The sequence below is a fragment of the Mangifera indica genome, chromosome 1 (assembly GCF_011075055.1).
Source record: "Mangifera indica cultivar Alphonso chromosome 1, CATAS_Mindica_2.1, whole genome shotgun sequence".
Classification (NCBI taxonomy): Eukaryota; Viridiplantae; Streptophyta; class Magnoliopsida; order Sapindales; family Anacardiaceae; genus Mangifera; species Mangifera indica.
In genome coordinates this window covers 4,453,233-4,468,056 of record NC_058137.1, presented here as the reverse complement: position 1 = coordinate 4,468,056, position 14,824 = coordinate 4,453,233, and the positions used below count along the sequence as shown (strand labels likewise).

At 33.5% G+C, this 14,824-nt stretch overlaps 1 protein-coding gene across 1 annotated transcript; it reads left to right on the top strand.

Moving 5' to 3' along the window:
• The first annotated feature begins 7,593 nt into the window (after window positions 1-7,593).
• LOC123212404 (ABC transporter G family member 39-like) lies at window positions 7,594-13,253 on the top strand. Its single transcript, XM_044631528.1, has 14 exons — window positions 7,594-8,504; window positions 8,698-8,858; window positions 8,994-9,097; window positions 9,193-9,358; window positions 9,449-9,535; window positions 10,016-10,134; window positions 10,477-10,809; window positions 10,931-11,221; window positions 11,310-11,393; window positions 11,564-11,697; window positions 11,804-12,031; window positions 12,158-12,329; window positions 12,457-12,711; window positions 12,803-13,253. The coding sequence occupies exons 1-14, from the start codon at window positions 7,609-7,611 to the stop codon at window positions 13,073-13,075; spliced, it is 3,303 nt and encodes a 1,100-aa protein (XP_044487463.1). The 5' UTR covers window positions 7,594-7,608; the 3' UTR covers window positions 13,076-13,253.
• Window positions 13,254-14,824: the final 1,571 nt, after the last annotated feature.

Sequence of the window (14,824 nt, the reverse complement as noted above, 5' to 3'; positions counted from 1 at the left end):
ATATCTCAATTGTGATGTCCCAGTTAACTTTTAATTTCTGTTATATTTCTGCTTAATTTTTATTTATAATCATACAATATTTGCAACCCGAAGTTTGTAAAATTGTAAATCTGGACCTGAAGTTCTGAAACTCTTGAATCTAGACCTGAAGTCTGGAATATCATAAATCTGGACCTGAAGTCCTGAATATTATTTGTAACCTGAAGTTTACAATATTATGAATCTAGACCTGAAGTCTGGACTATTATAAATCTGGATTTAAAATCTTAAATATCATTCGTAACCCGAAGTTTACGAAATTATAAATTTGTGACCTGAAGTCATAAATATTATTTGTAACCTGAAGCTTACAAAACCAAGAATCTGGACCGGAAGTCCTGATATTATTTAAATGTTTATTTTTATTGTATTCCATTTATTTGAATATTTATTTATTCGCATCTTTATTTATTTGAATATTTATTTTTATTTATATCCGATTTACAACCTGAAGTTTGTAAAATCGTGAAAAAATCATATATATGGGTCCGAAGTCCCGAGTTTTACGATTTACAACTTGAAGTTTGTAAAATCATAAGAATACATGTTTATGGGCCGAAAGTCCCTAGTTTCATAAATATGGGCCAGAAGTCCCCAGTTTCATCAAAGTTTTTATTTTAATAATGATATCACCTTTGCAACCTGAAGTTTGCATAAAGTGTGAAAAATATGGACTTGAAGTCCAAAACATAATCAGAATACGTATTATAATATTCTGAATACTAATTATAAAACCAGATGTTTTGTAGATATGAGATAATATATGGACCTGAAGTTTCCAAAATTAATCTCAATATTTCTCCTACAAAATCAGCTGTTTTGTAAATATGAAATAATATTTGAACCTGAAGTTTCAAATATTAACTCATATATATTGTTTACAAAACCAGAAGTTTTGTAAATATGACAATAATTGAACCGGAAGTTCCTAAAATTAGATGGATAATATTAAATGGGCTTTTTGCATGAGTCTCCACCTAGAATTTGTGAGCCTTGAAAAACTAACTAAATAAAATATCCCAGAAGGATAAATACAAGACTATTATCTTTTGGCATCATATCCCTGAAGGATTACAAGCCGAAATATGAATACAATGACTCTATATTTAGTATAACTCTGTAATATTCAGAATCTTTTCCTGAATGTGGAAGATAAAATATTCTCCACATTTTATTTTTGCTCCTGTAGTAGCAATATCAGAAAAGAATTTCTGAATTAATATTTTCTCGTTATACATCGTTCTCTGAAGTGAACGCAACTACCAGAAGTAGTTATTATGAGTATGAAATGCCCAAAATTTTTATAATTAAATCCATCATATATATTTATTTTGGAGTCATGCATATTATTTTGTATTTTATTGTCATGTTCTCTTCCTTTCAATATTTTGTGTACGTTATAACTAACGTAATTTTTAAATGAAAGGAAATGGACTCCAAAATTAAAGCGTTGACTTCAAAAGCTGATGTGGGAGACATATGTTTGGTGGATAGTGCAATAACGCACACAATTCTTAAGGAAAAGAATTTTTTCTTATCTTTAGCATTAATTGAAGCTAAAGTAACTACTATATCAGGATCAATTGATCTGATAGAAGGCTCTGAAAGAGCCACAATTATGTTAAATAATGGGACCAAATTAAGCATCAGTGATGCAGTATATTCAAGTAGATCCAGAAGAAATCTACTGAGTTTTAAAGATATAAGAAAAAATAGTTATCATCTTGAAACCATGAGTGAAAATGGTGTAGAATTCATCTGTATAACTAGTAATGCCTCCGAAAGAAGGCTTATACTAGAAAAATTGTCTGCTTTATCATCTGGATTGTATTATACAACCATAAAGGCAATTGAGACCTACGCAGTATCGAACTAGAAGTTCATTGATCCAAAAGCATTTATGCTTTGGCATGATCGTTTAGGCCACCTAGGATCTACAATGATGCGTAGGATTGTTGAAAATTCACATGGACATACATTACAGAATCATAAAATTTTATTGTCTAATGAACAATTCTACACCTCCTATACTCAAGGCAAATTAGTAATAAGACCATCTCCCTCCAAAATTGGAGGTGAATCCCCATCATTCCTACAAAGGATTCAAGGGGATATATGTGGACCCATTCATCCACCAAGTGGGCCATTTCGTTATTTTATGGTCTTAATTGATGCATCTGCACGATGGTCTTATGTTTGTTTATTGTCTACTCGAAATGTTGCATTTGCTAAACTGTTAGCACAAATTATCAAATTAAAGGCACATTTCGCAGATCATTCGATCAAGTCAATACGGCTAGATAATGCTGGTGAATTTACATCCAAAACATTTGATGATTATTGCATGTCCATAGGGATTGAGGTTGAACATCCAGTCCCGCATGTCCACAACCAGAATGGATTAGCTGAGTCTCTTATCAAACGACTCCAAGTAATTGCAAGTACTTTATTATTAAAAAGTCAATTACCTACTTCTATGTGGGGACATGCTATATTACATGCTGCAGCGTTAATTCGCTTGCGACCTTCTTCTTATTATCAATATTCTCCCCTACAATTAGTTCTTGGTCACCAACCTGATGTATCTCATTTGAAAATTTTTTGTTGTGCTGTATATGTCCCTATTGCGTCCCCTCAACGCAAAAAAATGGGACCCCAACGTCGTTTGGAAATATATGTTGGATATAATTCACCATCTATTATCAGGTATCTGGAACCATTAACAGATAATCTTTTTACTGCACGATTTGCAGATTGTCACTTTGATGAGACAACTTTCCCATCTTTAGGAGAAAAGAAAATGCCTCCTGAAGTTAGACATGAACTTACTTGGTATGTACCTACCATGTCTCATTTAGATCCTCGCACATCCCAAAGTGAAACTGAAGTGCAAAAGATAGTGCGATTACAAATTATTGTCAACCAAATGCCTGATGCATTTGTTGATACAGCAAAAGTGACAAGATCACATGTTCCAGCTGCTAATACACCAGTAAGAATCAATGTGACTGCTGAACAGTCCATTCGAACCGTGACTGATCCATCTACCTCACGCCAGAAGCGTGGTAGACCTGTTGGATCGAAGGACACTGTCCCTCGAAAAAGAAAAGCAAATAATCAAACAAATATTCCTCCAGAAGAGGTTATGGTCCCTGAAGAGACACAAGCCCCTGAAGTGGCACAAACCCCTGAAGTGGTACAAAATCCTGAAGAACAGGAAAATGAGAATATTGAAATATCTTTAAATTATGTTCATACACAAGAAATGTGGAATCGTGAAACAATTATAATTGATGATATATTCTCATTTGCAGTAGCTATTGAAATTCTGAATGATGATGATTTTGAACCACGTACTGTGGCTGAGTGTAAACAAAGACATGATTGGCCTAAATGGGAAGAAGCAATTCAAACAGAATTAGCTTCTCTAGCAAAACGTCAAGTGTTTGGGCCTGTAGTTCCAACACCTCAAGATGTACAACTCGTTGGATATAAATGGGTATTTGTGAGAAAAAGAAATGAGAAAAATGAAATTGCTAGATATAAAGTCAGACTTGTAGCCCAAGACTTTTCCCAAAGGCCCGGTATAGACTTTGATGAAACATATGCACCTGTAATGGATATAATCACATTCAGATATTTAATCAGTTTAACAGTCTCTGAAGGACTGGATATGCGTCTAATAGACGTAGTCACTGCTTATTTATATGGAAATTTAGATACTGAAATTTATATGAAACTCCCTGAAGGATACAAATTGCCTGAAGTAAAAAGGGTCAATTCAAGAGGCTTGTACTCAATTAAATTACAATGATCATTGTACGGATTAAAACAATCTGGACGTATGTGGTACAATCGCCTCAGTGAATATTTGAAAAAAGAGAGCTATGTGAATGACCCTATATGCCCATGTGTCTTTATCAAAAGGTCAGAATCGGGATTTACTATTGTAGCAGTTTATGTTGATGACATGAATTTAATTGGGACTCCTGAAGAGCTCTAAAAAACTGCTGAATATCTGAAAAAAGAATTTGAAATGAAAGATTTGGGGAAAACAAAATATTATCTCGGCTTGCAGATCGAGTACAATTCAAATGGAATACTTATCCATCAAGCAGCGTATATTGAAAAATTATTAAAACGCTTTAATATGGATAAGGCTTATCCTTTGAGCACCCCAATGGTTGTTCGGTCTCTTGATCCAAAAAAGGACCCATTTCGTCCTAAAGAAGAAGATGAAAAGATACTTGGTCCTGAAGTACCATATCTTAATGCCATTGGAGCCTTATTATATTTGGCCCAATGCACGAGACCAGATATATCCTTCGCAGTTAATTTATTAGCCCGATTTAGCTCTGCATCAACCCGTCGTCACTAGAACGGAATCAAGCATATACTCCGTTACCTATGTGGGACTAGAGATTTGGGATTATTCTATTATGTCAAATCCCCTAAAAATCCTAGTTTGGTTGGATATGCAGATGCTGGTTACCTTTCTGACCCCCATAAGGCCCGTTCACAAACGGGATATATTTTCACTTATAATGACACAGCTATATCATGGCGCTCCACCAAGCAGACCTTGGTTGCAACTTCTTCAAATTATTCAGAAATTTTAGCTCTCCATGAAGCCAGCTGAGAATGTATATGGTTACGGTCTGTCATCCATCATATCCGGAATGCATGCAGTCTTCCTTCTACAATAGACACTCATTCCATATTATATGAAGACAATGCAGCATGTATAGCCCAAATTAGAGGTGGGTACATCAAAGGAGACAGAACCAAACATATCTCACCGAAGTTCTTTTACACTCATGAGCTCTAGTAGAGTAAAAAGATTGATGTCAAATAAATCAGATCTAGTGAAAATCTTGCAGATTTGTTCACTAAAACACTACCGACATCAACATTTGAGAAGTTAGTGTATAACATCGGTATGCGGCGGCTCAACAAGCAACCAAGTTAATCTTATTATAAAGAGGGGGAGTGTTCATCAGGGGGAGCGTTCATCAGGCAAAATTTTGAAGGTTATCCAATATTGGACAAAAGGTGCACTGTACTCTTTTTTCCTTCACTAGGTTTTGTCCCACTGGGTTTTCCTAGTAAGGTTTTTAACGAGGCAGTTTAAGCACGTCCAACGCCACCTTACAGGACATTTAATAATTATGTTCTTTTGCTTTCGTTTTTATCCTATTGAGTTTTTCCTTAGCAAGGTTAATATAATTATCTGTAAGTGGTAGAAATCCAAGGAGGAGTGTTGCAGATGGTGGATTTTTCCACCCAATATTATTGACTTTGGCCAAAAGGCAATGGGAATGCATTAAATTAGCTTGGAAAATTGGCTATGTTTATAGCCATATTTGTTGACTAATGGGGCAGCCAAGTGTCTATAAATACTGCCCCCTTGCCCTTCATGATAGATATGCAATTCTCTCTTCTCTTCTCTTCATCCGGATTCAATAGAAAATTACTCTCTCAATTCTTTCTTTCTTTCTTTCTGCTTCTTCTTGTTTCTTTATTCCTTCTGTCATGCTTTGGCTTAATAATTTTATTTGACAAGTCAATTACTTTATTAATTTTATAACACTTCCAACAATTTTTTTTATAGTTCCAAAATTCTTTTTTTAACAATACATCTCACTCCTCTAGCAAGAAAAATCACAATTTTTCAATTTCTTTTAGAGTGTTTTTGGTAGAATGAAAATTCTAAAAGGCCAAAGGATTATTTTCCATCCAAAGTATATTGAGTTCATAAAGTTCTTTTCATTAATTTTGAAATTTTTATTTACACATTCATAACCGATTAAAATTAATAGAACTCTAACTCCTGAAAAATTTATCTCTTTTTTCTTCTAAAAGTTTAAAAACTAACATTTTTTTTTTTAAGCTAAGTTTGAGAAAATCACATTTCCCCCCCAAGGTTTAATTTCAATATACCGTCACTCTCTCTAGCGTCATCGCTGGCCGTTTCTCTCTCTCGATGATTTTCCTTCCTCCAACAACCTGTCTCAATGTCATCCTAACCCCTCTGACGCTCAAAGATGTCATCTGAAAAGAGAAATCATCTTCCCAGATGAAGATGAGACAACCCGTCTTCGTCTAAGAAGACGATTCCTCTCCCCAGATGACATCTCTTGGTTGTCGAATGGGTTGGAGTGGAATTGAGGCAGACAGTCAGAGGAAAGGGAACTGTCGGAAGGAAAAGACAGCTAGCGATAGCCTTAGAAAGAGTGACCAGATATTGAAACTAAACCCTAGGGGGAAAATGTGATTTTTTTTCAAACTTGGTTTAGGATAGAAAAGTTAATTTTTTAAATTTAGGGGAGAAAATAAAATCATATTTAAGTTTATTTTTAATATTAAATATAAAATGATGATTTTGTCTTTAAGATTAACAAATTTAAATGGCTATGATAGATAAATGAGATTTTTAAAATTAATAGGGAAAACTTTGAAAAATCAACATACTTTGGATGGGAAATAATCCTTTGGCCATTCTAAAATATTATTCCAATGACAAAGTTAAGTTTGAAAACATTTACGCTTGTTCCAAAACAAAATTTATCATATTTTTAATAAGGCCAAAGACTTATTTTCACCCAAGGTTTAGTGTAACTTAACTCATACTTATTAATTTTTTAAAATCTAAATTATATGTGTCTATTAAATTTTGATATTAGCTAAAAATATTTAAAAAATTAAAATTTTATTATATTTTAAAATTTAACAATTTTTTTCATCCAAAGTTTAAAAAGTAAACATTTTCTCCTAAGGTTTTTTTGTTCTCCTTCTCTTCAAAGACCATTTGCCATATTTGGTTGTTGACTCTCTCACTCCCAATCATTCTCACTTTCCTTTTTAGTTGTCTTCGTCAGAGATAAAAATAAAATTAGACGAAGACAGATAATCTTTGTCTCAAATGATTTTATTTTTATCTCAAACAAAAACTACTGCAGAGAAAAAAGAGAGTGACTAGGAGGTAGAGAGAAGGCAAGAGAGAGAAAACTGACGATCGAAGACGATGAATGATCGTCAAACATAAAGATCTAAAAATTAAAGTAGAATATGAGTGAAACTTAAATATTTTAGAAAATCGAGGGTGAGTGTATATGAGATAAGATGTGAGTTTGTAACCCTAGACTTAGAGAGGGAACAGTTTTTAAATTTAGAAAATACGATGTTAGCAGTACAAATAAAAATTTTAAAACTTAAGGATAATCTCAAAATATGAGTTTAAATAATATTTTTAAACAATAATTTTATCTAATAATAACAATAAAATTTAACTAAATATTTAAATTTTAAAAAATTAGTAAGTATGAATTTGACTTTCCAGATCACACTGGGGCAAGTTAAATAAGTCTTGCCGCTTTTTAAAAAATAATAATAATGACATATTATACTCGGTTTGTGATTTTTAATTCTCTAATAATTACTTCTTTGCTTTGGAGAATTTATCTCACCTATTTAAAGTGAACCCAGTAAAGGCTCTCCAGTTTGAGGAGTCGTAGTCACACAGTGGATAGTATAATTCAAAAGTTATGTCTAACTGTGAGTGCAGGAGAAATGCTGGTTGGACCAGCAAAAGTTCTTATAATGGACGAAATATCAACCGGATTGGATAGTTCGACCACTTTTCAAATATGTAAGTACATGAAGCAAATGGTTCATATTATGGATATAACCATGATTATGACGCTTCTACAGCCAGCACCAGAAACGTATGATCTGTTTGATGACATTATCCTACTGTCCGAAGGACAAATTGTCTATCAAGGTTCACGTGAGAAAGTTCTTGAATTCTTTGAATACATGGGTTTCAAATGCCCAGATAGAAAAGGGGTTGCTGACTTTCTGCAAGAGGTAACTTCCAAGAAGGACCAGGAACAATATTGGTGCAGGAAGAACCAACCTTACAGATTCCTTTCAGCGTCCAGTTTTGTACAAGGTTTTGGTTCCTTCCACATTGGCCAACAACTTGCATCAGATCTTAATGTTCCTTACGATAAATCCAGAGTCCATCCAGCTGCCTTGGTGACAGAGAAGTATGGTATTTCAGACAGGGAATTGTTTAAGGCATGTTTTGCAAGGGAGTGGCTGCTGATGAAGCGCAATTCATTTGTTTATATTTTCAAGACTACCCAGATAACAATCATGTCAATAATTACCTTTACCGTGTTCTTTAGAACAGAAATGCATGTGGGTACTTTGCTTGGTGGAGGAAAGTATTTTGGAGCATTGTTCTTCAGTTTAATAAATGTGATGTTTAATGGGATTGCAGAACTTGCAATGACTGTTGTCAGGCTTCCGGCCTTTTTCAAACAAAGGGATCACTTATTCTTTCCTCCATGGGCTTTGGCCTTACCTATATGGGTCCTTCGGATCCCATTATCATTTTTAGAATCAGCAATATGGATAATTTTAACATACTACACGATTGGTTTTGCTCCAGCAGCAAGCAGGTAAAAATTTTTCTAATGGTTCCAATTTTGTGACTTGAATGACTTTATATCACGTCAAATTGGATATAAAACTTTTAAGGTTAGGTTTTATAAATATGTTTCTATTTTTGTATTTTTCCATGCCTATAATCAGCGCCATGATAGATACTAAAGTTTCTTCGATTAACAAATCTTTTCATTTTTTTCCCTTTAGGTTTTTTCGACAGTTCTTGGCGTTCTTTGGAATACATCAGATGGCTTTGTCCCTCTTTCGGTTCATTGCGTCTGTTGGAAGAGAAGAAGTTGTTGCAAAAACTTTAGGTACCTTCACATTGCTACTGGTTTTTGTGCTTGGAGGAATTATTGTTGCCAAAAGTAAGTAGTTCATCAATTTTTGTTATATAAGTTATTTTCGTTAGTGAAAACTGTATATAATCCAATTTTTTTTACTTTTTCCCCTTGTACAATAATTTATTTAAGAGTTCTATTGCTTTAATTTTGTCTCTGCAGACGATATTGGGCCATGGATGGCATGGGGCTGTTATTTTTCTCCTATGATGTATGGACAGAATGCTATGGTTGTGAACGAGTTCCTCGATAAACGATGGGACATAGTATGTTCTATTATACTTTGCTCATTGTCTTTTCTTGTAGATAAACTAAATGGTGTGTCTTGTTTTCAAATCTCACATGTTTCCAACTACTGCAGCCCAACAAAGACCCCAATGTTGATGCACCTACAATTGGGAAAGTACTTCTTAAAAGTAGAGGTTTCTTCACAGATGAGTATTGGTATTGGGTTTGCATTGGGGCACTATTTGCTTTCTCTGTTCTATTCAACATCTTATTTATAGGAGCATTGAATTATTTAGATCGTGAGTTCTATCTTATTTCGGTTTTGTGGTTTCTTGAATGGAAATCAAATTTCAATTCTAACACTCTTCTCATGTATAAATTATTTTCAGCTTTTCGTGATTCAAAATCCATTGTTGTAGAGGAAAATGACGGTAAAAAAAACAAGAATCAAGCCTCTGAACAACTAGAAATAGAAGGTTATTTCATTCCTTTGTTATTTCTTCGTTTATTAATGTTGTCAATTGCACTGTTGAAATGCAAACAAGAACAGCTAGTCAGCCACCAAGCACCCATTCTCTTTTGCAATAAGAGGTTGATCTATTTGTATGTGACCACAATGTGGGCGCTAAAAAGGCTAGTTATAAATATAGTATTTTGTTTAGATAGGGTGCGAGGATTCTACATTTATTATGAGATGTTTTAGGAGTTCCCTTTACACCAAAAATTTCCAGTTCTCCGTATGTTAAATGCATGAACATCTAGTGAATATTGCTTAAAGACCCGAAGTTAGTGTGCTTGGAAAAACACATTATGTTAAACCGCAAGGAATGTCTTTTAGGGTTGCTGAGCCTGAAAAAACACATGTTGCTGAGCAAAATTTTATATGTAGAAAGTTTATATAAACTAAGTTGATATCATAATCTTAGAACTGACAGAAATATTGTGAACAACTACAGAAATTCAGATGACATCAGAAGTTGTTGGGGTTGCTGAACCTAGAAGAGGAATGATTCTGCCCTTCAAACCCCTTTCACTTGCCTTCAACCATGTGAACTACTATGTGGATATGCCTGCTGTGAGTACCTTTCATTTCTGACCATTTATTTTCTAAGGTTTTACTATGTATGCAACCTTTCTTCTCGAAGAAGCCAACTTAATGTAGTAAATTCTTTTGGCATTTTTATAACCACATATTGAATTTGTTCCGTAATATCAGGAGTTGTGGACTTCAGAAATCTTAACAGTGCATAATTCTAAATTAACTTTGATAATTAATATGGTGATATAGCATTTATAAATCTAAAATATAATTAATATTTTTTCTTTTGACATTGTCTTTAAATCCATGATATTGTTGAAAAAGTTCTGATTCTTATAGGGTGAATGTTGAGATGAATTAATGGATCTTGCATACCAGGAAATGAAGAGTCAAGCAGTTGTAGAAGATCGTCTACAACTACTACGAGATGTTAGTGGTGCTTTTCGACCCGGGATTTTGACTGCACTAGTTGGGATAAGTGGTGCAGGGAAGACAACTCTAATGGATGTACTAGCAGGAAGAAAGACTGGGGGTTACATTGAAGGAAGTATTAACATTTCTGGCTACCCAAAGAAGCAAGCCACATTTGCTCGTGTTAGTGGTTATTGCGAGCAAAGTGACATTCATTCACCACATTTTACTGTGCATGAGTCTATCATATACTCAGCTTGGCTTCGCCTTTCTCCAAACATAGATAAAAAAACAAGAATGGTATGTTGATGAAATTCTTGTATAATAATCACTTCTTATTTTCCTTCTTGCCTTCATATATAAATTGAACTGTTAGCAAATGATCCCATTGTTGTCTGCTTCTCCTTTATGTATCATTTAGATGTTTGTTGAAGAAGTTATGGAGTTGGTGGAGTTGAAACCATTAAGGGATGCACTAGTTGGTGTGCCAGGAAAAGATGGTCTTTCAACAGAACAAAGGAAGAGATTGACAATAGTTGTTGAGCTGGTTGCTAACCCCTCTATTATCTTCATGGACGAACCAACATCCGGCCTTGATGCTAGAGCTGCTGCAATTGTAATGCGTCCTGTGAGAAATACGGTAGATACAGGACGAACTGTTGTGTGCACAATTCACCAACCAAGCATAGACATTTTTGAAGCATTTGATGAGGTATTGCCCAATTGTTTATAGGTTTTTTTTTTAAACTTTTTGTGTTTTTTATTATGCACATATTCAACTTGGTGTTGTGTTGATGCAGCTACTATTGATGAAAAGAGGAGGGCAAGTCATTTATGCTGGACCCCTTGGTCACCATTCTCAGCACCTCATAGAATATTTTGAGGTAAGCATTATCTTTGAACAAATTTCTGTTGAGTTATATTGTGTAGCAAAATGTAATTTGACTATAAACTCAATTACAGTGTTTGGTGTCCCAAATTGTATTTTTCATTCACTTTTTTAACTGCAAGTTCTTGATTTTGAAGGTGCATCATTGACTAATATCTATTACAGGCTATACCAGGGGTTCCAAGAATCAAGAATGGATACAATCCAGCAACGTGGATGCTTGAGGTCACTCCTTCTTCAGTCGAGAGTCATCTGGATATTGATTTTTCTGAAATTTATGCCACCTCCTCTTTATATCAGTAAGTTTGAATTGAATAACATGGGTGTATATTGTTTCAGTTTTACCAAATGGCTTGGGATCTTTAAGCATTGCCTCAAATTACTTCTTCCTCAATTCTCTTTCAGGAGGTGTCAAGAACTTATTGAAGAGTTTAGTACCCCAGCTCCAGGTTCTGAAGATCTCTACTTTCCAACCAAATATTCGCAATCGTTTATTACTCAGTCCCATGCTTGTTTTTGGAAACAGCATTGGTCTTATTGGAGAAACCCCCAATATAATGCTGTCAGGCTTGTCTTGACAGTGTTCATTGGTTTTCTGTTTGGCCTTATCTTCTGGGACAAAGGACAAATGATGTAAGTTACTTTGGTAAAAAGTTTTCTAACCTTTATGACTGGTATATATGTCTCAATAATATATTTATTATACTGGATGATAATTCCTTTTCAAATTTAACTAATATTATGTTGTATCTCAAACAGAACCAAACAACAAGATCTGTTTAATCTTTTAGGAGCCATGTATTGTGCTGTGTTTTTCCTTGGAGCTACCAATGCTTCTGCAGTACAGCCTATTGTTTCTATTGAGAGGACAGTTTTCTACCGTGAAAGAGCAGCTGGCATGTATTCTGCACTTCCTTACGCATTTGCTCAGGTAATCAAATGCCATCAATCTGTTTAGGCCTTCTTCATACACCGGAACTTAATCACTTCCAACTAAAAACTATAGCGTTATGTTAAATTAGCCATTCCTTACTAATTTGCTATTTTTAATTTTGAAGGTGGCTGTAGAGACAATATATGTGACCATTCAAACTATTATGTACACTCTTATCCTTTACCCCATGATTGGATTTGAGTGGCAAGTGGGAAAATTTTTCTTATTCTTCTACTTCATGTTGATGAGCTTTATCTACTTCACACTGTTTGGAATGATGATTGTCGCACTGACTCCAAACCATCAAATCTCTGCCATACTTATGTCTTTCTTCCTTAATTTCTGGAACTTGTTCTCTGGATTTCTCCTTCCAAGAGTGGTAAGTAGATAAAAACTGGAATTATACTCTAATCATCAACATATTTCCCATATCCCAGAAAGGTAAATATGCTTCATCTTCGATGTTTCAGCAAATTCCTGCTTGGTGGAGGTGGTACTATTGGCTTTCTCCTGGGGCATGGACAATTTGCGGTCTTGTCAGTTGTCAATTAGGTAAAAAAGACGATGTTTTAGAGATCCCTGGAGCTAATATGAAAATAACAGTGAAAGAATTCCTTAAAGAGGGTTGGGGATTAGATTATGATTTTCTTCCAATTGTTGCTTTGGTTCATATTGGTTGGGTTCTCCTTTTCTTCTTTGTGTTTGCTTATGCCATTAGATTCCTCAACTTCCAAACTAGATAGCCATCCTAGTGCCTACTCTCAATTTCCATTTCCTCTTATTTTTCAATTTCCATGTGTATTGTTGCTCTTATACCCAATAGTTTGTTATAGCAATAGGTGGACAAACTTATACATAAACAATGATATGTCACCATGTGATCGAATGATTTAAAATTAAAAATTAAACAATATCCAATCATATAGTGACATGTCATTATTTGTACACATCGTATTACTCTTATCATAATATAAAAGTCAAAAGGAGTTTTGAGTTAAAAACAACTCATAAATATTTTTATTCATTTTAAGTTTATTTTGAACATGATATTCTCAAATTAAAAAAATAAAATTAACTAATTAATTTTACCAAAATCATTGCATAAAAACAATCTAATATTCCCTTAATTACTCAAAAAACCATCCACATAGTTCTGAAATGGCCAAACTTTGATGGGACAAATCATAGCAATTAAAGTTAATAAAAATTTTGAAGAATTATATTAAATAACACTATTAGAAGACAAGAATTGAGAATTGACAAACTTTGGTTTATCCCTAATATTTCAAAAGCCTAATGTTTTTATTGTTATTTTTATGGTTTGATTCAATTAATAATTGTGTTGCATGTGTTCTTCCATGCGAAGCCTCTTTTTTATCTGAAACACATGGCTTTGTTTCAAAGAGACTTTTTAGGGTACGGAAGAACTTGTCCAAAATCATAATTATCCATTTTCACATTAATTTTTACATAAAAATGCCACTAAAATCCACAACTATTATCGTTTTCCCACAACTTTTTCAAAAAAGAAAAAATTGAAATAGACAACCATTATCAATTTCTAACCATTGTTTTTTTTTATAAAAATCATACCAAATAAATCAAGATTCTATAAATATAACAGAGATTCAAACTTAATATATTCAATTTAAAAATTATAATATTTTACCAATTTTATTAACTTTTAGAATCGGTTGAAACTAATAGTTAATATCCATTAAAAGTTTACCGAAAAAGTTGTTTAAAGTCCTTTTTTAAGTTGTAATTGGAGATTAATCGTTGAACTAAGGTTTCTCCCTAAACTTTGTTTATTGATTGAAAGAATTTTTTTTTTTTTCATATACAAAACACAAGTTTCTCCAAAAAATAATTCAAAATCTAGTTCATTGCGGTTGTTGTGATTCAATTCTACTAGTAATTTCCTCAACCATTTTATTTATTTAATTGATGTAGCTTGAAATTATTATCGAGTGTGACAATTGATGTTGAAGCTCTTGCGTGCATGAGAATTTTTTCTTGTATAGTAACATCAATTATCACTTTGTACCACTTGTTGGGCAAAACTTCCCCCAATCCAATTGAGGTTTATTCAATTTAAAAAGAACAAGACTTGACAGAGTGATAATCAAGGAAGATAATAAATACAAGAAAGAAAATTTCAAATCCCATCCGTCCGTGATATTTTAAAATTAAATTTTTGATTATATTTATTTAATAACAATAAAAGCGATTTTCTCATTAAAAAAAACCCTTCTTTGGGCTTTTTCTGAACAGCAAGAAAAAGCTAATAAATATTATCATGAAATAAATAATGCTTGAGCCTTGATCGTTATTGTATCATTTTCTTGAAAACGTCACAGAAAGAAATTAACGTTATTATTTTCTTAAGGCCAAACGACTATGTCCCACCCAAGGTTTGATATTTTCTCAAAAGTTCCCTCTTTAACTATGAAAACATCAAATATTCACCTATGACTGGTTAGATTTAACAA

Bases quoted from the DNA above. Each gene is read 5' to 3' on its own strand.
- LOC123212404 (XM_044631528.1), top strand. From the start codon at position 7,609: ATGCTGGTTGGACCAGCAAAAGTTCTTATAATGGACGAAATATCAACC. The intron at 11,222-11,309 runs GTATTGCCCAAT...GTGTTGATGCAG, and splicing joins TTTTTGAAGCATTTGATGAG to CTACTATTGATGAAAAGAGG. The intron at 11,394-11,563 runs GTAAGCATTATC...TATCTATTACAG, and splicing joins ACCTCATAGAATATTTTGAG to GCTATACCAGGGGTTCCAAG.